At 44.5% G+C, this 27,379-nt stretch overlaps 1 protein-coding gene across 1 annotated transcript in view; it reads left to right on the forward strand.

Moving 5' to 3' along the window:
* The first annotated feature begins 12,977 nt into the window (after positions 1 to 12,977).
* The window catches only part of LOC135211643 (uncharacterized), an 18,730-nt gene continuing 4,328 nt past the window's right edge, over positions 12,978 to 27,379 (forward strand). Inside the window, exon 1 of the mRNA XM_064244919.1 lies at positions 12,978 to 13,270. Coding sequence (XP_064100989.1) covers positions 13,119 to 13,270 — 152 coding nt within the window. The 5' untranslated portion in view covers positions 12,978 to 13,118. The remainder of the gene's footprint in view (positions 13,271 to 27,379) is intronic.

A 27,379-nucleotide genomic window follows, 5' to 3' on the forward strand; every position in this document is an offset into this window, starting at 1 on the left:
AAGGTTTTTGAACTTAGAAGCTGACAAAGATATCTTTATTAAAATTAGAAAATTACCTATTGAATCGATGCCCATCGCAAGGAGATGAGCATAAGACAAATTAAAAAAAAGGAATGGTTGGTTGAAACAACAACCAAAAACCAATCAGAAAATTATCAATGTATAAAAAATATAGATAACATAAATATAAAGGTTACAAGCATGATACAATGAACAGTGTGCAAGGCACAGTAGTAGTACCAAATCTTGAGGATGAAACATTAGATAGATTAATACTTTTAGATTCATTAAAGAAAAGGTACAATAATGTTGAAGACTGCGAAGTATATGAGGTCCCAAGCAGGAAAGACAAAAGTCAAACTATCAAAATAGCCAAGATAAAGTTCAGTGGCCAAACCTTACCCTTAAAAATTAAAATGCTAGGATTAAATAGGGAACTAAGACCTTATGTTCCTAAACCTATGCAATGCAAGAACTGTTGCAAATATGGTCATACAGCAATTAAGTGCAGGAATATTTATAGATGTGCCTTTTGCAGCTCGCAGGACCATAAAACACGCTGGGACTGTGGCCAACCCACTGCGTCAATTGTGGATTAGAACATCATGCCAGATCTAAATTGTGTGCGTTCTATATCTACAATACAGAACTTAAATGACTACAAGAACGAACTGGAATGACGATAAGAGAAGCAAAGTTAGAACTGAAAGTGAGAGGATTCAAATGACCCAGCTAAGAAATTTAGGTATGCAGACACCTCAAAGTCAAGCAATACCAGAACTGAGAATAAAGAAATACCACCACAAAAAAATACAAGATGAAAAGAACTCTTCAAACATACATAATATTACGACTGTGGAAAATCGATTTAGCTCTTTATCGGAAATTGAAATAGATAATGACATAGAGGAAAACAAAGAAGAATTAAAATCACAAGAATGTGAAAAAACAGATACTACTACTCGAAAGAGGCAACTGGATAAGACCCCCACCTAATTCCACCAAACAAGTCTGTAAAAAGATAAATAACCCACCAATCTCGCCGAAAGCTAAAGTTCAGAAACAAAACACTAATATTCCACTGTCTCCCATAGTAACAATAGTACATCTAGGAACCGAATCACAAAACTCAGATGAAATGGAAAACCAAAATACAGGTCACTACAGTGAAAACGAAGAAATTCAACCATCACCAATTATAGGCGCCACAGGAAAAAACAAGGAAAAACAACAAACTGAGAAACATGAACATACATGCGGCTGCAGTAAATGCTTTATAGCAATGTGCCACAAAAATAAGACTATAACTAAAGACAGCCTAACCAACACCATAAGAAATTTCATGAGGAATAGGAGTAAGGAAAAAACAAACATCAAATCTCATGAAGAAGGTTGTATGTGTATTGAACACTTAGAATATTACAAAGAGAAACACATCAGTGTTGTAGATAATATTCTAAAGAAAATCAAAATGGAAAAATCAAATCAAGATATTAAAAAAGTAACAGTTAACGAAAGTAAGATTCAAACTACAAAAAAAAATGAATCAAGACCTACAAAAATACAAATTAACTTATAAAAAATTTTAGGAAAATATCAGCTTTAATAATCTAGGGTAATTTGACCACTTATATTACACCATTCAATCGTTATATAATTCAATGGAATATAAATGGATTATTAACGAGAATGCACTTAGGGGAAGTCCAACGACTTATTAGCGAACATGAACCAATGATTATATGTATACAACACATAGGAAAACGTGTTCCAAAAATAGGTAAATATCTATTAGCTACAACATCACAGGAAAATGAAAATAATTTAGGAACAGCAATATATGTCCATAATAAAATTATATACGACAAATTAGATATAGATTACACTGAATTGCAAATTTCAGCGATTACAGTAAAAATAGAAAATAATGTGTTTGATATAATTAACTTATACAATCAGCCTAATAAAAATATGATTTAAACAAATTACAGAAAATAATAAAAGAGTTTAAGAATCCAATATTAATTGTAGGAGATTTCAATGCGCATAACTCAATATGGGACTATAACAACATTACTCCAGATAAAGATGGAGCAAAAATAGAAAACTTAATGAACGCTAATAATCTTTGTTGTCTGAATGACAGCGAAGTAAATACATATTATTCCAGAACCCATGGAACATTTTCCACAGTAGATGTCACCCTTTGTTCAACAAATATAGTTGACAGACTAGATTGGAATATATGTGATGACTCCTACTCAAGTGACCATTTTCCCATAATAATATCCTTATTAAATAATGAACCAAAACCATATTCTCCACATTACAACATGCAAAAAGCAGATTGGGACATATTTTACTTTCATACCGATAAAATAACCGCCGTATGATTATTTGAGAAATCACAATGAGACGAACGATTTCATTGTGTCCTTCATTAAAAAGGCAGCAGACAAAGCTATTCCTCATTCAAAACCCCATAATAAAAAAACTTAAAGTCCCCTGGTGGTCAGATGATCTAACTGAATTAGTACGAGAAAAACACTCTTTAGCAAGAAGGTTAGATACTCTAAACAGAAGATTCAATAAAGTTAATAAATCAAAAACCATTCACAGAAGAAAATATATTAAAAATGACAATTTTACTATTAGAAATAGATGTATTAAAACCTTTATATAATAAAATATCAGCACAATTTAGAAAAGAAGTAATAAAAGGTAAAATAATATCTTGGAGGTCCTATGTGTCAGAAATAACAAGCGAAACATCCATTCAAAAAGTATGGGAAAAATTCAGAAAAATAAATGGAACAAACATTAGACCACCCAGACAAGAACTATATTAGATAATGGAAATAAAATTTTAGATCCCTTCGAAATAAGTAACATACTTGGGGCAAGTTTTTGCCAAAATAAGTAGTGACGAAAATCTAGACAAACATTTTAAAAAAGTAAAAAACAAAGCAGAGTCTATTATACTAAATTTTGAGACAAAGGAAGATATATATTATAATAAAAAGTTCAATATGGAAGAGTTAGAATATGCTCTCTTGAACAGTAATAAATCTGCCCCTGGAGGAGATGATGTTTGCTTTGAGATGATTTGCCACCTAGCACCTTTGGCAAAATCATACTTATTAAAATTTTACAATCATTTATGGCTCCAAAACTTGTTTCCAGACAAATGGCGAAATGCAATAATAATTCCTATACCCAAACCAGGAAAAGATGCTAGTAATGTGAAATAATTATAGACCTATCTCATTAACAAGTTGTATATGCAAGTTATTGGAGAAAATGGTAAATGCACGACTTACATGGCACATTCGTGAAAATAAAATTTTAAGTCCTACACAGTTTGGTTCACAACGTAATAGGTCTACATTAGATTCTCTGTGTAGTTTGGAAGACCATATACGTAGAGGATTTGAAAGAAAACAAATTACAATAGCTGTCTTTTTTGACATTCAAAAGGCATACGACACTACAATTGGAGGTATGCTATATTAAAATCTTTACATAATAATAACATCCGCGCCATCTTCCTAAATTTATTAAAAACTTTATGACTGACCGCACTTTTCAGGTGAGAATAGATAATGTTTTTTCCAAAATATTTCCACTTGAAAATGGAGTACCACAAGGTAGCGTCCTTAGTGGTACTTTGTTCACATTGGCAATTAACAACATCAGTAACATGCTACCGGTTGGAATTAAGAGTAATTTGTATATGGATGATTTTGCAATATATTACACAGCATCACGCATAAAACATGCAGAAAGAATTATTAATAAAACTATAATAAAAATAGACGAATGGGCCTCATCAGTAGGATTTAGATTTTCCATAGAAAAAAACCCAAGCGGTCATTTTTTATAAAAGTAAAATTTGGAAAAAAGGCGAAGAAGCAGAATTAAAAATGAGAAACCATAATATACCAATTAGCCAAACTGCAAAATTTTTAGGTTTAATATTTGATGCACACCTCAACTGGAAAACCCATATAACTTACATAAAATCAAAATGCAAAAGAGCATTAAACCTAATTAAAAAACTCTCTCACCAAATTGGGGAGCTGATAGACATACTCTTACTATACTTTATAAAGCAACAGTGCTATCAATTATTGATTATGGAAGTGAAATATACGGGTCAGCTTCAGAAGCAGCACTGAAATATTAGACCCAATTCACAACGAAGGCCTAAGAATATGCACAGGAGCATTTAGATCCTCGCCAGTCTCCTCTGTACAAGTTGAATGCGGCGAACTGCCACTATCCCTCCATAGAGAATTCATAACCATGAAAAGTGCATTAAGAATCAAGGCAAGTGATTCACCAACTAAAAGTCTATTTGAGTTAAGGGATGTCTTTATAAACAATCATTCACCACCTTTCCCAATTAGAACTAATAGACTGTTCGAGTCATTAAATATAAATATACAAGTACCTCCAATAGTAAAGTTACCACCTCATTGGACTATGATTAAAGTAAAGACTTGCACTCACTTGAAATATTTATCAAAAAGTTCCGTATATACCCAGAACACCATAAACAAAAAACCATAGAACATATAAGACAAAAAGTTCACATTATGCAATATATACCGACGGGTCCAAATCGCAACATGGCGTAGGATATGCAGCTATAATCGCAGAACAAAACATATCAATTTTCTTTACCCAATCATGCCTCAGTCTTCACAGCAGAGTTGTGTGCAATTAAAGTAGCTATCAAAATTATAAAGCAAACTTCAATTAATAATTTTGTGATTTTTAGTGACTCGAGAAGTGCCATAGAAGCTCTTCAGAATTACAATTCAAAAAATAATATTGTACAGCAAATTCAATTTGAACTCCACAAATTATATAAAAATGGCAAAAATATTGAAATATGTTGGATCCCTGCTCATGTGGGGATAAGAGGAAATGAAGAGGCTGATAAAGCAGCTAAAGAAGCAGTCCAAATGATAAAAGCAAATGTAAACATCCCCACCAGTGATTATATAAGATATATAAAAACAATAATTGTAAATAAATGGCAAAACGTATGGGCTGAAGAGCCTGTAAATAATAAATTAAAACAAATAAAACAGGATGTTAACAAATGGAGTTCAGCATATCAAAGAGAGAGACATGCTCAAGTAATCCTGACACGCCTCCGTATAGGCCACACTCGTCTGACACACGGGCACTTGATGAGCAACCCACGCGACCCTGCTCCAGAGTGTTCAGAGTGCAAGGAGTTGGTAACAGTCAGACATGTCTTGTGCGAGTGTCCAAAGTATGACCAGCAGAGACTGTCAACTTTTGGAAATAAAACAATAAAAGAAATTTTGACAGAATCTTTTACATTTTCAGTAGTTCCAATTTTGACTTTTCTGAGGAACTGCAATTTAATTGATAAAATATAAGTTTTTTAGTGAATTTTAAAACAAAATTTCAAAAATTTAAAACTTAATTCCGAATTTTAATATACCGTTTTAGTATGTATGTAAGGGAACATGAGTAAATGTATTTATTGTGTGTGTGTTCTAGTATGAAAGCGTTTGCCTTTGTGCAATTTTTTTTATTTATCCTGAATGACCAATTTGGTCCCAGTTCTGGCCTAAGGGCTAGACCTGGCATTTTATCTAATCCTTCGGGCCAGCCCTAGGAGAGCTGAAAATCAGCTCAGTGGTCTGGTAAAACTACTTTTATAATAATAATATATATGTCTGTATGTAGATAGATAGTACGTGTATGAATGTATGTATATTCAGTTAATGTCATTTCCCCTTGGAAGTATTCCTAGCAAGAAACAGCCTTCTGGTTTCCCAGCAAGTCTTTAATGGTGAAGTTGGCAGCCCGGCACCTTTTGTCTAGTCGGTGGTCTACTTATATTTACAGCTGAGTGGACTGGTGGATGGTAGTTGTAGGGAGTAAACGTAAACCAAGATCCTTCATGACTCGCCAACGGTACCAATTTTTTTTTTATCGCACCTTAAGGTGTGCTCGGGGTCGTCACACCGTGTGTGTGTGTGTATGTGTGTGTGTTTAGACATAACGAGATGATGTATGTATTTAAATGTGTGTATACTTATGCACTTAAATCTCTACTTGTGCGTGTAAACCTTCCTAACCTTTGGAATAAAAATAATTTCATTAAACAACTTTCTTTATATCGTTAACGGCCCCATCATAAAGGCGTCAAGAAAGACCCCAAGGACGGAAGGGCAGGATGTACCCCGAGGCTAAACACTCATCGGAAGTTTGATGAAATTTATCCGAGTTGCGACAAATTCTTGCGAGGTCATGTTTTCGCATTTTCTTGCTGATATTGAGCTCGACACCACATAGATTCAAGAGTTCTACCGGGAGGGAAAATAAGTGTTGTAGTTGGAGGTGTGTATATATTTGATGAATGTTGAATTATGATTTACTTTTTGTTTATTCATATGTATGCATGCATGTAAACACACATACACACATTTTATATAGTGTATATAGTATATGTGTATAAGTGTATGTTTGGTATGTGTGCGTGTGTTGTGTGTGTGTGTGTGTGTGTGTTTATATATATATATATATATATATATATATATATATATATATATATATATAATATATATATATATATATCTGAATACCCTTTTCATTTTGAGAGATGCTTCCAGAAGTTGGAACCTTTCCAGTTTTCTGCAAGTGTTTCTGAGATGGTGTTGCCAGCCAACACGCAACCCTGCAGATGTTCAGTTGGCGTATGTGCCAACAGTATCAGCCCCCTCAAAGTGAGACCACCTGGAATTTGTTCCCAGGTTTGAGTCCAAGAGTCTCATGTATTAAAAATATTTTTAAAAATTTGGAGTAATTTAGTGGAATTTTCCACTTTTTGAAAAATTTTACTGCTTAGGTGAGTCTGAGAAGGGATCGTGCTTGGAAGGGGTTTGCATTCAAAGCAAATAAGGGGAGTTGTGGTGGTTGAGTCGCCACCCGATATGGTATAGACCTAAGAGATAGTGATGGGATTTTCCTATTGCCATCTTGAGGGCGGAACCATCTCCCGGGATCAGCCCATCGGAATCCAGGGGGGGGCCTGGTGTTTGGGGATAGGACTCCTGGCTTCTGTCCGGAAGCCCACCAAAACGTTTGGAGTGGGGAGTCAGTCCCCGTTACAGGGGCAGAACTCCCAGGAGGTGGATTGGCTTATACCTGGGCCACTGCAAGCATATTGATGCTATCCAGAAGGGTTAGGGTATATGGGGTGGACTATTGGGAGCCAACTCTCACTTGTGCCATTGGTGGAGAATGCAAATACCTGACTGATCCATGATACTTTCTTGATGAAACCAAACAGTTTTGGGGGTGTAGGTGAGCCGGTTTGTGTGAGGTGGTATGGTGTGTGCGTACTTAGTATCCTGGGATCGCTTTGTGCTTTGACGGTTTGTTGGGATGGTGAGACTAGGCATTAGAAGCTGCCTGGGTCTCCCTTTCTATGGATTTGGTCAATAGTTTTCCCTCCCCTAGATCCGACAACTTACTGGCACTGGCAACGACTTCTGGCATGAAGATGGTTATGAGCTCGGCTATCAGACAGAACCAAACACTGAGACACCACGGTGTTAGTAAATTTGGTGGATTTGATCCAAATAGTAGAGTCCTTCATTGCACTAATATAAACTTGTCATTAGATTATGAGTGTTTGTACAGTGTAATGAAACAATTTGGTAAAGTGGAAAGAATGAAATTACTTCTAGAAAAATACAAGCAGTCATTTTCTGCTTTTGATAAATTTTCCTCACCCGTGGAAGCTAGTGAGGCACAACAAAGACTCCATGGCCACATTCTCAATGATTCGGTTCTTAGCACGAAAGTGTTTTCAGTGAAAAATTTAAATGATGAGCCATTTGATTTTATCTCTAAAAATGAAGAATATGGACCAGCCGCATGTACCAGAGCGCCTCCTACCCCTATATGGCATGTTGCTAGCTACAAGGAGGGAGGAAATAATTTTATAAATCCTGCTGAATGTATTGAGAGCAAGGTAGGTTCCATTCCCATTGGAAATTTGAAACGTTATGGAAAGAAGTTGCTAATAAAAGCTGGTAATGAGACCTAAGCAATGTTGCTGTTGAATTTTAAACCTCCTGAAAGTAGAAATATCAAATGTATTGCATTGCATAGATTCTTTAACACACTAAAAGGGGTAGTATACTCAAAAGACCTGCATGTTTTTGAAGAGGAGGAGATTCTCCATCGATGTCCTCCATGTGTATCTCACGTAAAAAAAACTAGGAGGGGATGCAGCTATCCTTATAACTTTCTCCTCCTGTTACCTACCTGATACTATCGTTGTTGGCATAAGAGGATGCAGGTTAAAAGATATAAAAGAAATCTAAAACAGTGTCGCAAATGTTTTGAATATGGCCACATTCAAAACTCATGTGAAAACAACAAAAAATGTTCTGTGTGCTCTGCAGAGCATGATAATTTTGACGAGTGTGAAGCAGCCCAATACTGTTTTCAATGTAAGGTTAATCACTCTCCAAATTCTAGGGCTTGCCTCAGATACAGATTTGAAGAAGATGTATTGGCAGTGGCTGATAATGAACATATCAGCATTAGCGAAGCAAAGTGTGTGATACTTCTAGAAGCACAGAAAACTCACCTCCCAAAGTCCATAGAAAGGTGACTAATATGATAGTTGCAGGCTCACCTCCAAAAAAAAGTGAGCCAAAATCAATTAATAATTCGGGAACCTGTTCCAAAAACACTTCCAACAAGAATAAGCCAAGGGAGCAAGCTCAATTAGATAGAGCTAATTCGGAGCCATCAATTGTCAGTCACAAACAAAAATGAAAACAAAACTATAACTACAACCACCAAGAAGCGCACAAGGAATACACCCCCAAATAATGATGGCTTTAAATAAAAACCTCAAATGGATTCAGTGTTTTAGAAGAGATCTCCCCACCTAGAAAGGTGGTTCCAAGCAATGGGGCTTTTATAAGAAAGCCAAAAGAGAAAGTTCGCTTTACTATATTAATGGAATAAACTCAAAGACTCCACTGAAAGTGGTGTAGCTTTATTATATTAATGGAATAAACTCAAAGACTCCACTGAAAGTGGTGTGGCGCAAGATAAGGAAACCGAGAGGGAAATTTGTTGCGTCACCATTACCCTCATTAAAAATAAATGACACTGACCGTAGAGCCCACTGAAGTTGCCAATGAGCTAGGAAAACACTTTTCTGAAGTTTCCAGGGCCAACCATTATTCTTGAGAATTTCAAAAAATTAGGAATTTTTAAATTATTCTGAAATTTGATTCAGGAAAATCTGAACCATACAACTACAGGTTTTCCTTGAGAGAAGTACGGGAGGCGCTCTCCTCTAGTGAATCCACAACTCCAGGTGAGGATATAATCATATATGAAATGCTTAAACACCTCCCAGACGATGCCAAAAAATATTTACTTAAGATTATAAACAAAATATGAGAAACTGGAATTTTACCCAATGACTGGAACATATCCATAGTTATTCCTATTAAAAAGCCTAATTAAGATGTTTCCCTAGCCACCAGCTATAGACCAATAGCTCTTACCAGCTGTGTGTGTGTGTAAGCTGCTGGAGAAAATGATAAATACTAGACTAGTTTGGCACTTAGAAACTAAAGGATTAATATTATCATTTCAATTTTGTTTCAGGAAAAACCACTCCACCCTTGATCCGTTGCTGAGGCTCACCAACCAAATCCAGCAATGATTCGCCAAACAATGTCAGACCATCGGAGTATTTTTTGACCTCGAAAAAGCTTACGACACTGCCTGGAGAATTGGCACCATGAAACAATTGCACAAGATGGGCATATGTGGAAGAATGATCAGATTTATATATTCCTTTTTAACGGACAGATATTTTAAGGTAAAAGTGGGAAACCCTTTCTCCCAACCTTTTGTGCAAGAGGGAAGAAGTTCCCCAAGGAAGCGTTTTAAGTGTAATATCTTTTCAGTGGCAATAAATAGTGTGGTTGAAAAAATCCTGCCTCCTGTTAAATGCTCACTTTTTTCGATGACCTTGCAATATACTGCACAGGATATGATTCATTGTTAAGAAATTCACAGTCTCCTGAAAACAAATTGTAAAAAAATATCCACAATTACATATTAAAAATATATTTCTGTGTAAAAATAGGACAAAGACTTTCGAACACTTGAACGGTGTTCCTCATCAGTGTAATGTTAAAAGGTCGTTTTAACGTTACACTGATGAGGAGCACCGTTTCAGGGGTTCGAAAGTCTTTGTTCTATTTTTACATAGAGATATATTTTTATTTTATAATTGTGGATATTTTTTAACATATGATTCATTGTCAGTATGTAAACATCTGCAAAGGTCTATTAATGCAATTACTAAGTGGGCTGATGAGAATGGGTTTAAATTTTCCTCTTCCAAAACAGTTGTAGTAAGATTTACCAGATGCTGGCGTGTGGAAGAATCTTTGAATATTTTAAAGGTTGTTTCTGGATTTTGTTGGGGGCCTGATGAGAAATCCCTTCTAAGGCTATATGACTCGCTGTGTCGCTCCAAGCTAGACTATGGCTGTCAGATCTCTCCCTCAGCTTGTAAAACCAAGCTAATGAAATTAGATGTACAGAACATGGGGTTGAGAATATGCTCAGGGGCTTTTAGAACTTCTCCTGTTGAAAGCATCTTCCACTTGATCTAAGAAGGCAAGAGCTAGGGTTGCGATACGTGGCTAGAATGAAAAGTGCTCCCAAAAATCCCTCCTTTCAAGTGCTCAAAGAAACAGACTCGCTGAATTTCTCTGGTACAAAGCTTCTAAACCATTCCAGATTCGACTGAACGAGGATGTTAGGGATAACCATCTCAAATCCCAGAAAGTCCTGGAAGTAAAACATCCTGTAAATCCTCCTTGGCTTATTCCTGAAGCATTAGTATGCAAGAAATAATTTAATAAGAAGGACTGTACTGAAGAAGAGATTTGGGGAAAATTCTTAGGGCACGACGTTACCCATGCCAATTATGTGAAGATTTATACAGATGGATCAAAGTCAGGTAGTGGTGTTGGGTGTGCTGTTATCCTTGGTGATACAGCATATACAGCTAAATTACCTGACTTTGCATCAGTATTTACTGCCGAATTAACAGCTGTAGTCCCTGCCCTAGATTTAGTTCTTCAAAGTAGTGACACTAATTTTGACATATACTCGGATTCCAGAAGCACTTTAGAAGCTATTAAAAGATTTAATAGCTTTCATCCGTTAATTCAAAAAGTTCAGGAGTCGTTTTTTCGTATATACTATGTGCGTAAGTCAGTCTCTTTCTGTTGGGTCCCTTCTCATGTGGGGATTCACGGAAACGAAAGCTGCTAGCGATTTACCAGAAACAACATTCAGGAAAGTGCCTCATACAAACCTAAAAGGTACTATTAGGTCTTATGTATTAAGTAAATGGCAAGAAAGGTGGATTTCTCCTTTTCTTGCCAATAATAGTAAGTATAGAAATATTAGGAAAAATATACTGCCGTGGCCTTCGTCATTCCAGCTTGACAAACGAACAGAGGTTATTTTAACGAGATTAAGGATTGGGCACACTTATTTAACCCATTAGTATATTTTAGAGGGAAGCAGCCCACCAGCGTGTGCTTACTGCGACAAAGATACTAACAGTGGAGCACATTTTGATGGTTTGTCCAGATATTTTAACCAAAGGGAAAGATATTTCCAGGGTATATCCCTTTCAAATATCTTGAGAGATGAAGCAGATATTTCTGCTCTCATCTCCTTTTTAAAGTGTATAGAATTTTTTAATAACATTTAGATAAAAAATTTATTTATATATCATATACAGATTTTTTAAATACTTTAAAAACTAAATTTTTAATATATATTACACCATTCATTAACCTTCATATTTTTATTTTATTTATTAGTCACATCTAATTTTTTTAATCATTTCTTTCAATAATTCATTAATTCATTTACTATAATTCAATTTATTTAACCTTCATTACGGCGCTGAATGGTCTTCCTGGCCCCAGTCCCTGGGCTTTAGCCCTAAATATCATACATCCATCCATCCAACGGTATCAGGCATTTCTTGGTATTCACTTGTTCCAGCACTGACCTGGCAGTATTACTCGATTTTGGGTTAGGGCGATCAGTTTTATGGTGAACTTCTTGTTATCGGCGTCATCTCTGTATTCCACCAATACTTTTTACCCCTTAAACAGGTTGCTTCTGGATCTAAGCAAGAATTTTTAAATGAGGTTACTAAGCCAATTCTTGCTTCATTTTTTATGGTGTCCCAACATAGGCTACGAACTGTTAGGTAGTACCTAGGTTATTGCTTTCATATTAGGTGTATATTAAATCTTATGGGAACATTAATATATAAATGGTTCTGCCCCACCTGACAGCGAGTCAAGCGCCCGAACCACTAACATGAAACACACACACACACACACACACACACACACACACAACACACACACACACACACATATATATATATATATAGACAAAAAACAGGAAAGTATAAAAATACACAGACTAAACAGGTATGTATAAAGCAAAGCAAGCACCAGCTAAGAATGTAGGTAGCTACTTGGAGGTCGACGATTGTTAATCGAGGCTTGAGACTCCTTTGCACTTGGTTGTCTCTTCATCGTTTTACGTGAATGTGTAATAGTGAATAACGGCTTCATATAAGACACCGGGAATTGTATTACACGAATGTTTAATCTGGTCAACCTTCCTGAGTACTATAGGATGTCAACACAGTCGAGTGCATTACATCACCGTCTGCTCATCTTTAACACAATTCATTGAATAAACAGGAACTAGAGATTTTACTTGCATAATTGTTAGTAACGTTTATGAAGTGGAATATTGACTTTGGTAAAAAAAAAAAATTACGATGTAGAGCTATAATCTTTTAAAGGAAATATAATTCTCAATTATTGGTCTTCGTTGGCCTGGTTTCCCACATAACGAGATCGGAAGAAGAACGTATTGTTTACAATAGGACTCAGTTTTTACGATGACTCAATTGTTTTGTCCTTTTCCCCGTTATTGATAATATGGGTTAAATTATATTTTAATTGAACAGCATGTGTAACTCCCCAGAGCCAAGGGGTGATGTAGGGAGAATCCAGATGCAGCTACCTTTGGAAATATGGGAGGTCATTCTCAAATACCTTCCATTCTTGGACCTCATGAAGGCTTCTTCGGTTTGCTATCAGTGGAGACAGTTAGCCAGAAGGTAAAGTTGCCATTGCCATGTATCAAAATAGCTTGATCTCTGTTATTTTTTGGTTTTTCATTTGCAATTTTCGTATGATTATCACATTCTTTGCGTCATGCTTTATGTTATTTAGGTTGTGCTCTAGTCATGAATGCCTACTAGGGTAAAACACCACGGCAGGCCAAACAGGCCACCTACAATCAACGCTTGCCACCCTCCGAAAAAGTACATTATAACGCGTCCTGACACCGGAGATGGGCATCAGTCGCGACTTGTTGTTGGTGAGAAACAGAGCTAAAGACCTCTACTCTCCTTTCGAAGTAAGTATTTTCTCCAAAGTTAGAAATTAAGGCCAAATTTTAAGATTTAAACAGAGGGTACTGAAAACGGTCTAAAACGTAGTGCAAATCTCACCAAAACGCGTTCAACATTTTTAGGTTACTTACAACTCGAGGTATTTAGAAGATTGACACCATCTTGATGTTTACGGAGTCGCTTGTGTCAATAAACTAACCATTTCCTGTGATAAATCCGCACACCAGTTGTGCCCACAGACGCCCACAAATGGAAAACTTTTCCTCACCGAGTAAACAACTGTTTTGTAGAAGACGACGACGAAGCGTGCACTTCGATAATTTTTTAAATAAATATTAAAACATCAATATTTTACATATTTATGATGATTAATTTGAAAATATTCGTTATTGAAAAAGTAACTCGATTCTGACTCAAATTTAAGTAATTATTTTTTGGAATTCGAACGTTCTTTCAAGTCCTGTATTATGACGTCACGACATCTTGACTTTCGTGCCTATTGTAAATAATTGCTTTACTCAACTTTCTTGCAGAACAGTTTACCAGTTATTCATGCAGATTATCAGCTCTTCATGTAATTGGTATAATCGTAATGGGCATATATATCTTCATTATTTACTTTTTGGATATATGAAGATGTTTTACTGCCGGATTACCGCCGTAGTGTGACGCAATAGTTTTCGGTCGATGCGCCTCTGTTTTCGCACCATAAGAGATTATGGGGCCGAATTTGCAATGACCAGAAAGTCGTTAAAAGAGGAAAGTTAGCATTGAGGGGCATATGTTTTGATTGAGAAAAATACAAATTTATTCAATAGCTTTTTTGTAAAAAGTACTTGATTACAAAAAACTTGATTGACAACTAAGCAGCATACCTACTATGGGTTTCAGAGACAGTGCAAGCACGTTTTTGGGCAATACCTATTTCTGTAACGAACACTCGTATCAGAACGAGATTTTGTATAGTGCATTACACCCAGTGCCGTAATTTATAAGGGTATCGTGAATCACTAATCGTAAAGAATAACGACACTTGTCCTTGTACCAAGAGACAAAAACTCCACTGCAGAGAAAATGGATACGAACACGCGTATAAAGCTCCACCTACCCTCTCTCTCTCTCTCTCCCCCCCCCCCCCCCTCCACCGCCACCCCCCTTTCCTTCTTCGTTCCTTCGCCTTCCTTTCTCTCTCTCTGTTGCCATTCGTATGTGTTGACCCTCCAAACTGGGTATAAGACTACACACAAAACGTTGAAATTGGTGAAATTAGGTTATGTATTGGAAGTATAAAAATATACATAATTAATTAAAGCAATTTTATCATTATTGCATTACTATGACAAATAGAATTCATGGAAACTGTTTATAATAATGAAACAGCGTATGTGTGAAGCCTCCACATAATGTGGCAACGAAGTGATTTTTGCCGCCATTCTTAGCATGCAAACATTAAAGATTACATTTATATCTGGCATGACGGTTATTAAAGAAATTCAAACACTAATATAGACTGAAATCTATCAAAAGTGCTAGCAAAAACAAAAAAGCAAAAAAAAAAAATATGTATATAATTCACATTCTCCGTAGTCGTTCCTCTATGGTTTTCGGCAGCCAGATGTACGAAAACGTTAGAAACATTTGATTGTATCTACTTTAGAAATATCTGTATTGTTCCGACACGGCATACAAACCTTCGGTCCTTTTACAATAGGAAGGTACTAGCGGCAGCTGGATAGGTCGTAAGCTTTCGAACAAGGGGTTCGGTAGTTAACTGCTTGTCCGACAGGCGCGCGCGCGCGACTGGGAGGTAAACAAATCACTTTTGCTTTCGGCCTGCTGGCGTGTGGACGTGTATCATCGCTCTCTGCCCGCTTCATCGTCGTTTGCTTTCGCATGATTGTGTTTTTCTTTTTCGATGTATCTAGTGAAACTGAATTGTAAGTACAATCATTTCATTGATTTCAATTGTGAATTAAAGGATCTTGCTGCACAACGCTCTCCGATTACCCGAGTGCCGGGACTGAAGGGCGTAATTGCGGGAATTCATTTTCCCAGAATGATCCTCGTATTGTGTATGCTCGGTGCTCCGAGGGGCGGGAGCGCTCGCTCCGAGCGTATATTGGGTTGGAAATGTGTAGATGAAAATCGTAGTAAGTACTCTTTTCATTTATATTTTTTTGACCTGTGTGCCCGTTGCCGAACGAATACTATCGGCACGGAAACTTATTCAGTATGAAAGTGGAATCGCAAGTACAGTATTCTTTTTCATTTTCATAGATTATTTTTATTGTAGCAATACTCATTTTGGATCAGTTTCCGAGCTTGCTCGGAGATTGATCCTTCCCCCTTTTTATTTTGAATGAAGTGAAATCGCAAGTACAGTTCTTTTTCATTTTCATTTTGTTATTGAGATTGCATTGTTTGACTGGGATCAATCCGTTATTCCGGGAATTGATCCTTCTCTTTGGATTGTATGAAAGTGAAATCGCAAGCGCAGTAGTCTTTTCATTTTTCATATATCTGTTGATTGCATCAATTCGTTATGGATCAAGGTTTCCAGAAAACCTTGATTCATAAGGTAAGGAATGAAACCTTTCACACCCTACGCTCGGTACCGAGGGCGCAAATGCGCTCGATCCGAGCCCTTTTTCATTGTGAAGTGAATCGTTTTGCAAGATGCATTTTCATTTTGTTCCTTATTATTGATTGCATCATATTATTTGGTTCAAGTTCAAGCTCAGTCAGGGATTTATGATCCGTATGCCTTGTATTCGTGCCGATGGCACGATTGCTAGAGTCTTATTTTGTTGTTGGTACATGGGTACTGTGCGGGGGAGGGGAACGAGACCCCCCCGCTCAGTTCCCACTGATGACTCTTCCCCTTGGGGGGGGGGGGAGGTTATCGGCGTTCTTCCTCCTCGCGCCCGATCCGTCGAGCGCGGGGAGGGCGCTCGGTGCCCGATGTACAATTGTATTAGGGGTCTTCCACTCGTTCGGGAGGGATCAAACCCCCGCACGAGGGGTTTTCCCCTCCATTAATCGCTACTACTTTTATTTCCCCAGGTGATACTGCCACGAGGGTGGACCTTGGTGAGGTATGGGCGTCCTTCCAATTGCAGAGCGTGCTGGTGTCCAGGGGCGGCGGTTCTATGTCTGGGCATATTGCGGTCACCCATGGAGTGGTGACCACGCAACCAGGTGACGACGTTCCCTCCTCACCTGGTGTACTCGCCTCGCGTGGTAACAGTCTTTGCCTACAGCCGCTGTGAAGTGCCGTTCACCGTACCGAGAGGGGGGCGTGCCGCCGCCGCTCGTGGTTGCCGCGCTGCAGCGACCACACTTCCGCTGCCCTAGAACTCGCCCCTGGACCTGCCGCCGGTAACAGGATGTTGCTGCCTGCTGCTCCACTTCCGTGTGGTTCCGGTGCTGCCTGCCGTACCTGCCGATTCTGGCTGACTGTCCATGCAGTTGCTGCGCTGGCTGTCCCTGCGTTGCTGCGCTGGCTGTTCCTGCCGTGCTGCGCTGGCTGATCCCTGCCGTGCTGCGCTGGCATGTTCCTGCCGTTGCTGCGCTGGCGGTCCCCTACCGAGGATGTTGCTGGCCGTGCCTGCTGTTCCTGAGATGCCATACCTCTGATGTCGTCCCTGTTCGTGGTGGTACTACCCCAGACTGTGGTCTGTCTGTACAGGTGCGTCCGGGCCCTGTGGCTTCGGCTACAGCAGCCCCGGCTCCGCCCTGGATAGCAGATCTTACGTCTGTCCTGAGGAAGCTGACGAAGAAGAGGAGGAAGGTGTCGTGGTCGTCGTCTTCATCTTCTTCATGGTCGTCAGCCGCCGCCTCTTCCCCTTCGACTTCTAAGGCTGTACAGCCGAGGAAGAAGAAGGTTGCCTCCTCCCTCCTAAGAAGCTTCCTCGGGAGCTTCTCGGGACCCCGTCTCACCTCGGTGGGACGGGAGGGTTTCTTCCGCTGGTCCTCCTGCTCCTTCGGGAGCGGGGCCCGTCTCTTCTTCCGCAAAGGAAGGAAGACTACGGGGACCAGAGGGGTACCGGCTAACACCGGTACTTCCTCGCTGGCGTCAGTGGTTCTGCCACTGCATCAGGGTCCGTCTCGGTCCTCTCGCTCGCGGGAGGTACCGAGTGTACGGTCGCCTAACAGCGACCGTGCAGCCAGGAACCCAGACCTCTGAGTCCGCTCAGCGTCAGGTTCACGGCACGGGGCGGAAGACTGGTGACAGCCGCTCAGGCGACTCTCACCGACCAGCTCTCACTCTCGCGGTGAACAGCTGGCTACCCGGGGACGTGACGGTCCACGACCGACACGGGCTGAGGCTGGGAAGAGGTCCTCCCGTTCGCCGGTGCCAGCCACGGCTGGAACCAGCGACGTGACGTGCCGTGAGGACAAGCACCTGGTCTCACTGCGACAGTGGAGCCTGCAGGTCGCCTGACCGTCGCTCTCACAGAGAGCGATCGGGTACGGCAACCAGCACCAGCTCTTCTGACACTCGAGATCAGTGCCGCTGTGCTCAGTCCAGCCGTTCTCCACAGCGAGACGGTTCGACCAGGCCTGCAGCTCGATCAGTCACCGCGGGTTGACGATCGCCTGCAGCCCTCCAAGCCTGCTGGTCCTGCCAGCGAGCGACGATGGGAGCGTCAGGTCTGCCTCTCCCGTACCTTCAACCTCCTCGGGTTACACCGGGAAGAGCGAGGTATTGAGGAGTGATCGTGAGGGGTGCGCCCCTCATGATCCCACCACGACGCCCTACGTGCCAGGCACGGTTTCTTGGACCGGCCAGGACGTATGCGCAAGTGGATGGGGAAGACCGAGAGGGCTGTCGCTGTTCCCCTTCTTAGGAGGAAGGTTCTCGGAATATGCTCTTGTTCGAAGGGCAAAACTTAACGGTCCCACTCTGCAAGATGCCGTGACTTCCGAGATCCAGAGGAACTTTGCCGAGGTTACGGCGCTGATTCGTCAGCACAATGACCTCGGGGGGGAAGGATCGCCGCTCCCACCAGCAGAGCCACGTCTCGGCTCGAGTCGGTTTGGGGCCCGAGAGGGAACCCAAATCGACGGTGGTGGGGCGGTCCGCGATCGGAGCTTGCCGACTGTGTTGAGCCAGGTAGTCTCTCGTCTCCGGACAAGAAGGCCCCCTCGGTTCTGGACGGTCGAACAAGCTCCTTGCCTCCTCTACTGCGACAGAGGCGTTTCTACGTGTCTTCGGACATCGCAGTTATATATCCCTTCAGTCCTCCTGAGGTTTCGACCTCGACGAGGACTGGAATGAGTCGGTAGCGGTATCGGCTCTCTCCTGTCAGGTCTCGATCAGCCCCAACCGGACGACGTTCACAGTGGAAGGACGGCATTCCCCCTCACCTGCTGCCGGAAGTAAGGGGGGGGTGCCTGGCCAGCCATGGGGAACCCGGTCCATCAGCGGGCGTACGCTCCAGGAGCATCGAAGGACGTAGCATTGAGACAGGAGATCAAGACCATGCTGAGCAAGAGAACTCCAGAAATCGGTACGGATCAACCACCGGGGCTTTACAGCCGACTCTTCCTGGTGGAAAAGTCTACGACAGGCTGGCCCGCCCAGTGATAGATCTCTCTCCCACGAACCGGTTGGTTTCGCCAGACCCGGTTCACGATGGAGACGGCACGCTCAGTGCTCGACTCTATCAGGGAGAACGATTTCATGCTTTCAGTGGACTTGAAGGATGCGTATCTACAAATACCCATTCATCAGTCCTTCGGAAAGTACCTCCGCTTCATCCTCGACGGGACGGTGTACCAGCTCAGGCCACGTTGCTTCGGTCTCTCAACCGCCCACAGGTGTTCACGCAAGTGTTCACTCTGGTGTCTGCTTGTGGCCATTCGCACGGGATATGTCTGATGGGATATCTCGACGATTGGTTAGTCCTGGCGAGCTAACCGCTCGCAGTTGCTACAGGACAGGGATCGACTGCTCGAGTTCTGTCGCGATCTGGGGATCGCTCTGAACTTCGAAAAGTCCGATCTCGAGCACAAGCAGAGGATGAAGTACCTGGGTATGCTGATCGATCACGGTAGCAGATTCAGGGAGGCGGCCAACCAGTTCCTGTCTCGGCAGGAACAGGTAGCTCAGCAATGGCAAGTCGTGATCGGACACCTGTCGTCACTCGGAAGCCAGTCCCTAACGGGCGTCTTCACCTGCGGTCTCTTCAGGGAGACCAAAGGAGAGTTGGTCACAGGCGACGGATCCCCCAAGCCTCCTTGGTCACTGACACAGGAGGTGAGGCAGGACCTAGCCAGGTGACTGGACGACAGGAACCCCTCAAGAGGAGTGCCTCCGCGCACTCTCCCCCCCCCCCCCGGACATGCAGCTGCTCTCAGACGCATCGACCGAGGGATGGGGCGCACACCTGGAAGAGTTGCGGACTTCAGGAGTGTGGTACGAGAACGACAAGCACCTTCACATCAATGTACTGGAACTAAGGCAGCGTTCCTTGCTCTCCAAGAGTTCCAGGACCGCTTGATGAGACACTCAGTGGTGTTGATGTACGACAACACCACGGTGGTGGCTTACGTCAACAAACAGGGGGGGCCTAGTGTCTCTCCCGTTGTATCAGTTGACTCGGCAGGTGCACGAGTGGGCCAGGGCACACTCAATAGAGCTGTCGGCACGCTACATTCCAGGGAAGGAATGTAGTAGCAGACACGCTCAGCCGTCGGGATCAGGTGATAAGGACGAACGGTCTCTACACCAGGACGTGGCGGAAAGGCTCTTCGACCTGTAGGGGCGACCAGTCGAGGATCTGTTCGCCATCCGGCACAACAGGAAGCTCCAGGTGTTCTCGGCCGTGCCGGATCCATGGGCAGCTGCAGAGGACGCTCTTCAACACCCGTGGGACAACCTCTTCGCCTATGCCTTTCCCCGTTCAGCCTGATTCGCAAGGTGATCAGTCGAGCACTGGATCATCCGAATCTCAGGATGATCCTGATGGCTTCCAAATGGCCACAAGCCATTTGGTATCCGGACCTGCTGGCTCTTCTCGTAAGAGAACCGAGAGAGATTCCCCATTGGCACAACCTTCTCGCCCAGCCACACGTCGAGAGGTACCACCGAGCAGTCCAGTTTCTACGTCTTCACGGCTGGCTGTTATCCACCTTCTCTTGCGAACGAGAAGCTTTTTCGTTGCGCAAAAACAGAGATGGCTGGAAACGTCCGTCAGTCCTCTGCAGCTGTGTCCACAGGGAAGTCGGCCGTCTTCGGTGGTTGGTGTCGTAGACGGGCCCATCTCCTCTCAGAGCCAATCTTCAGCAGGTAGCGGATTTCCTCGTTTTTCTTCGCCGAGGAAGCTCCTCTAAGTTCCCACCCACAGTCAGGATACAGAGCCGCCTTGTCGCTCCTCCTGAAACTGACGGGATTGGACATCTCGAACTCGTTCGAGATCTCCTTGCTTAGTAGCAGCTTCCAAAGGTCTTGCCAAACCAGGGAACTCGAATGAACCTCGTCTTGCTGGACCTGGCATCGGCGAAGAGAGTACGGGAACGTCATGCAGATAATGATGTGGATGAGATGCTGCTTTGTCCTGGGAGGACGCTACGGCGCTATCTGAAGAGAACTCGACACCTCGGGCCTGAGGGTCGACGCCTCTTCGTTAGCAACGGGGTCAACAAGAAAGAAGTATCAAGAACACTCTTTCGTCCTGGCTGCGTGAGGTCTTCAGGAGGGCGTATGAGGCTGATGGTAGTGACGACATCCGTACGTCCCGTCCGAGAACTCACGAGTTAGAAGTATTGGCCCCTCGTCGGCGTTTCGTAAGAACTTCTCCGTGGCGCAGGTATGGAAGGCAGTGGTCTGGTACAACCAGACCACCGGCAACTTCCTTATACCTATTGGATATTGCCCATAGGTCCTTGGATCGGTTTCCTTAGGACCCGTGGTGGCTGCTCAACACGTCGTCTAGCGAACCCAGACCCTAGCAGGCTGAACAGCATCGAGTCCTGGTGTGACTGTATGAATAGATAGTGATGAGGAAGTGACTGGCTTCTCTTTCTATCTTTTCTTCCTCTCTACCTGTGGGTAGAGGGATACGGTCATCACCCTGCTGGATAAGGACGAGATGCCGTGAGCTATACGATAGAGCCCCATCCTATCCCTTGCACGAGGGATGGGAGCAGAATATCCACCACTTCCTTCTACAAGGGGGGGGAAGTGGATGCCTACAAGAGTCAAAACCATGACTTTAACTTTGCTCCTGTACAGGAACAAGTTCTTACATTGCTGGTACGAAGAGATGCGCATGCCCCTCTCTTAGTACTCGGTCCCAGAGGTCTGACCATTGATCCTGCGGTGCACACCCGATCAATCGGACAGAGGCTTGGATCCCTCCCTCGCTCTTACGACCAGGGAGGCTTCCAAGGTTGGGCGAACACCAGTCTGTTCACAAAAGACTCAGATTCCACCCACCAAGAAGTGAGTCTTCCTATTGTAAAAGGACCGAAGGTTTGTATGCCGTGTCGGAACAAATGACAATTTGTCCAAAATTGCATTTTTCCTAACTATACAAACCTGAGGTCCTTTTACACATAGCCCCACCTCATGCCACCCCTCACTCTGCAGTTTTTGCTTGGGCCAAAAGCAAAAGTGATTTGTTTACCTCCCAGTCGCGCGCGCGCGCGCCTGTCGGACAAGCAGTTAACTACCGAACCCCTTGTTCGAAAGCTTACGACCTATCCAGCTGCCGCTAGTACCTTCCTTTTATAAAAGGACCTCAGGTTTGTATAGTTAGGAAAAATGCAATTTTGGACAAATTGTCATTTTTTGGGGTAATTTGGTTGCAAAAAAGGGATAATATACATGAATTAAATTAAAATTTTTAAATAACAAAGTAAATTTAAACTAAATAACGAGTAAAGTAAACAATTTAGGGAATAAAACTTTGCAGTTTCGTCGTCTGCTGTTCGTAACTGTGTTTGTGGCGCGTGCGTTTAGGAACCAGCAACAGTAACGGGTTTAAAGTGCAATATGGAGTGAACTGAGACCAAAATGTGTATAATAACAATCAAATTAAATTACTGTGGAGTTTCAGTTGTGATGGCAGTAAGGATAAAAAACCGCCGATTACAAGGTAAGAATGAATTCAGTTCAAACCATAACCCCGGGAATAACAAGTTTCATACTTTCACTAATATAGGCAACAAAATGTTGTTTTATTGTGCTGATTACAACTGCAATCTTGAGTAAGATCAATAAACGTTACATATATACGCTAACATTGTTCAAATGAGTGCTGGGAAGGCTGGGGAAAGATGGTGGCCGTCACTGATCAGAACCTTCCATGCAAAACGTAGCCGCCATATTGGATTTCAAAACTGCCTTGAAAACATTTTACAAAGAGCTCACATGCTTATTTTAGTTCGTATGGGGCTTTCATATATCACATTATGTTGACGAAACTTCAATCTTTTAAATGGTATGCTTAGAGTTGCAATTGTATTCTTGTTTCACCAATTAAATATCGAGTGAATAAGACCTGTCCACCGTGGTGAGGGTTGGCCTTCCGTGGTGTTTTACCCTAGGGGAAATAACAGAGTGGATTAGCTGATCTAGTCTTGCCCGCATGTTGATCCACCCTCCGAAAATATACTTTTGCTTACTTCGAAAGGAAAGTAGAGGTTTCGAGGTGTTGCTCCCACCAACGATGACTCATGACTGGTGCACATCTCTGCTGTTAGGAAGTGTTGAAGTACTTTTTCGGCGGGTGGATCAACAACCGGGCAAGACTGGATCAGCTAGTCCACTCGGTTGTTTCCCCTAGTTTATGCTTGGATCGGTAGTAGACACAAACTAAACTTTTAGGATACTAGGTATGCTATGTTCTCAGGATGGATAAGGGGAAAAACCAGCAACTACCAACCCTTATCACGGTTTTCAGGTCTTATTCACTCAATATTTAAATGGTGAAACAAGAATACAATTACAACTCCAAGCATACCATTCAAAAGATTGAATTGTTCCGACACGGCATACAAACCTTCGGTCCTTTTACAATAGGAAGGTACTAGCGGCAGCTGGATAGGTCGTAAGCTTTCGAACAAGGGGTTCGGTAGTTAACTGCTTGTCCGACAGGCGCGCGCGCGCGACTGGGAGGTAAACAAACCACTTTTGCTTTCGGCCTCACAGCGAGTGGACGTGTGTGTTCGACGCTCTCTGCCCGCTTCTCGTCGTTTGCTTTCTTTGAGTATTTGGTTGTGTTTGTGTATGAATCATAATTGTAAGTACAATCATTTCCTCTTTTTTCATCCATTGTGAATTTATTATTGATCAATCATGGAATCTCCACGCCTCGCTACCCCCCGGAGATTGTGCCCGGGTACCGAAGGGCGTAAATGCGGAAAGTTCCGCTCCTTCCCTGAAATTGATCCAGCATATCTATTGTTGCGGCTCAGGGCTGATCGGGGTGGGGCGCCTGGAGTGCACCCCGAGCCGAAGCCCTTGGTGAAGTGTGTTGTAATTGGTTCGGTGGAGGCGCAGTGGGGCTTGTACGAAGGTAGGAAGAAGCGAAGGCCTGCAAAGGAGTCGTCGGAAAAGCTCTCCCGCGACTCCTTTGGTTACGGACACTTCGTCTTCTTTCCTGCCGCCCGCTCAGCTCACCCCACGTTTGGCGCCTTCCCCTTCGGGGGGGGTTTTCTAGGTCCTCTCCTCAACACCCGACCTGTCGAGTGTGGAGGAGGGCGCTAGATACCCCGATGTCGAGTTGTACTCTGGGTCCTCTATCCGTTCGTCTTCGCGCGAGCGGGTAGAGGATCCTGCTAATCACCGCCGACCTTTGCTTCCTCAGGTGCGGTTGCCGCGAAGGACGACGCCTCGGACAGGTGTGGCATCGTGGGTCTGCAGGGCGTGCCGAGTGTCCAGGGGCTGCTTCTACCATCTCGCTGGCTCTGTGGCGGTCACGCATGCTACGGTAACGACCACCACCACGACCCTTTCAACACCTGGCTATGCTTCACCTCCTCACCTGGTGTACACCCCGCACGCGGTCTCTGTCACACCAACTACATCGGTGCAGGCGGGGCCAGTCGCCGTACCACGGGGGAGTGTGATGCCGCCGCCTGGGTTTGCCGTGCTGCCGCGACCGGACTTCGTGTGCCCGAAGAGCTCGGCCCCTGGACCTCCCACCTGTACCTAGGATGTCTGTGCCGCTGGTCCGTCCACCTGGACCGCCTGTACAGCCTGCCGTACCTGCCGTACCTGCCCAGCCGCCCTGTTTCACAGGACGTGACGTTGCCCGACCACTGCTGCCGTTTCCTACTATCCTGCTCCTGCCGTCTCCACTGCTGTTCCTGTGGATGTCCTGCACCATGGCTGACGTTGTTCCTGTTCGTGGCGCCGCTGCTCCCGATGCCGATGTTCGGACAGGTGCGTCCGGGCCCTGTTGCTTCGGCAACAGCAGCCCCGGCTCCGCCCTGGATGACAGATCTGACATCGGTCCTGAGGAGGTTGACGAAGAAGAAAGAAGAAGAGGAGGAAGGTGTCGTCGTCGTCTTCATCGTCTTCTTCGTCGTCGTCTGCCGCTCTTCCCCTTCTTCTTCTAAGGCTCCCCCGCCTAAGAAGAAGAAGGTCGCCTCCCCCCCCCCCCCAAGAAGTCTCTCCTTCGGGAGCTTCTAAGGGCCCGTCTCGCTCCGGTGAGACGGGGGGTTCTTCCGCTGGTCACCCTGCTCCTTCGGTGGGGGCAGGACCCGTCTCTTCTTCCGCATTCCGCAAGGAAGAAGACTACGGGGACCAGAGGAGTGCCGGCTAACACCGGCACTTCCTCACCTGCTGTTAGTGGTTCGACCACGGCAGCAGGGTTCCGTCTCGGCCTCATCGTTCGCGAGAGGTACCGAGTGTACGGTTGCCTACCAGCGACCGTGCAGCTAGGAACCAGACCTCTGAGCCAGCTCAGCGTCAGGTTCACGGCACGGAGCGGAAGACTGGTGACAGTCGTTCACGCGATTCTCACCAGACCAGCTCTCGCTCTCGCGGCGAGCAGCTGGCTACCCGGGCGGACGTGACGGTCCACGACCAGCCACGGGCTGAGGCTGGGAAGAGGTCCCCCCGTTCGCCGGCGCCAGCCACGGATGGTGCCAGCAACGTGACGCGCCGTGAGGATGAACGCACCGGTCTCACCGTGACAGTGGAGCTCGCCGGTCGCCTGACCGTCACTCTCACAGAGAGCGATCGGGTACGGCGACCAGCACCAGCTCCTCTGACACACGAGACCGGGGCCGCTGTTCTCGGTCCAGCCGTTCTCCACAGCGAGACGGCTCGACTAGGCCTGCAGCTCGATCGCCCACCGGGTTGCGGGTTGACGATCGCCTGCAGTCTTCCAAGCCCGCTGGTTCTGCCAGCGAGCGAGGAGGGAGCGTTAGGTCTGCCTCTCCCATACCTTCAACCTCCTCGGGTTACACCGGGAGGGGCGAGGTATTGAGGAGTGATCGTGAGGGGTGCGCCCCTCAGGATCCCACCACGACGTCCTACGTACCAGGCACGGTTCTCGGACCGGCCAGGTCGTATGCACAAGTGGGCTGGAGGAGAGGCTGGAGAGACCGAGGGGTCTGTCGCTGTTCCCCCCCTCGAGGGGGGAGGGTCTCGGGAGATGCTCCTGTTCGAGGGACTGGATGGTCCTACTCCGCAGGACGCAGTAACTCCTGAGATCCAGAGGAACTTTGCCGAGGTAATTGCGCTGATTTGTCAGCACAACGACCTCGGGGAAGGATCGCCGCTCCCACCATCCGAGCCCACGTCCCGGCTCGAGTCGTTCTGGGGCCCGAAGAGGGAACCCAGACGACGGTGGGTTTGCCGCGTTCCGAGCTTGCCGACTCAGTGCTGGACCAGGTAGAATCTCTTTGTCTCCGACAAGACGGTTCTCTCAAGTCTGGCAGGTCGAGCAAGCTGCTTCCACCTCCTCTGCTGCGACAGCGGCGTTTTTACGTGCCATCTGAGGATCCGATGCCGCCAAACAGGTGAACCCGGAGTTAGCCAGGCTGACTCCGGGTGTGTCTCTGCAGCAGCTCCTGTCCGATAAACCTATGGTTCTCGCAGCAAGAGGCACTCGGCCTGGAATCGACTGCCATGGCAGCTTTCCAGGCCGTCTCCTGGTTAGATCTGTGGTCCCTCACAGTATCTAAGGTCGCAGCCAACTCCGGGGGAATTTCTCCCGAAGATGACTCGGCCTTTAGAGACTTTGCCAGTCTGGGGGAAGAGCCATCTCCTTCCTTGCCCACCAGACGGTGAACCTGTGGGCAAACCTGGTTCTCCGACGCAGGGACGCTGTCCTTACTCGGGTTTCCAGGGCGGCTGGGCGTGAAGCGGCATTGGGACTACGCAACGGACCTTTACGGAGTTCCACGTCTCTCTTCCAGGAGAGATGGTGGATGCTGCGGTGGACAGACGGCGCACTGACGACAGTGACCGTCTTGGTTCACCCAGGCAGTCTCGAAGGCTTCTGGGCAGCCTCGGACTGCGGCCAAGCCAAAGAGCTCGGTGGCTAAGACGGTAGTCGCGTCGAAGCCCCGGGGAAAGACTCTGTCTTCTTCGACTTCTAAAAGGGAGCCGTAACCAGCCTCCTCCAGCCCTCCTTCTCCCGAGGAGGCTCTGGAAGAAGTCAGAAAGAAAGGGGGGAAACGCTAGGGACGGCGTTCCCCCTCACCTGCTGCCGGAAGTGGGGGGGTGCCTGGCCAGCCATTGGGCAACTTGGCAGCGCTACGGAAGCCGAGACCTGGATTGTAGATGTCCTTCGGGAGGGATTATCTATTACCCTTCGAATCTCGGCCACCCCTCACCTCCAACCCGGT

This window comes from Macrobrachium nipponense, chromosome 4 (assembly GCF_015104395.2).
Source record: "Macrobrachium nipponense isolate FS-2020 chromosome 4, ASM1510439v2, whole genome shotgun sequence".
NCBI classification, from domain to species: Eukaryota; Metazoa; Arthropoda; class Malacostraca; order Decapoda; family Palaemonidae; genus Macrobrachium; species Macrobrachium nipponense.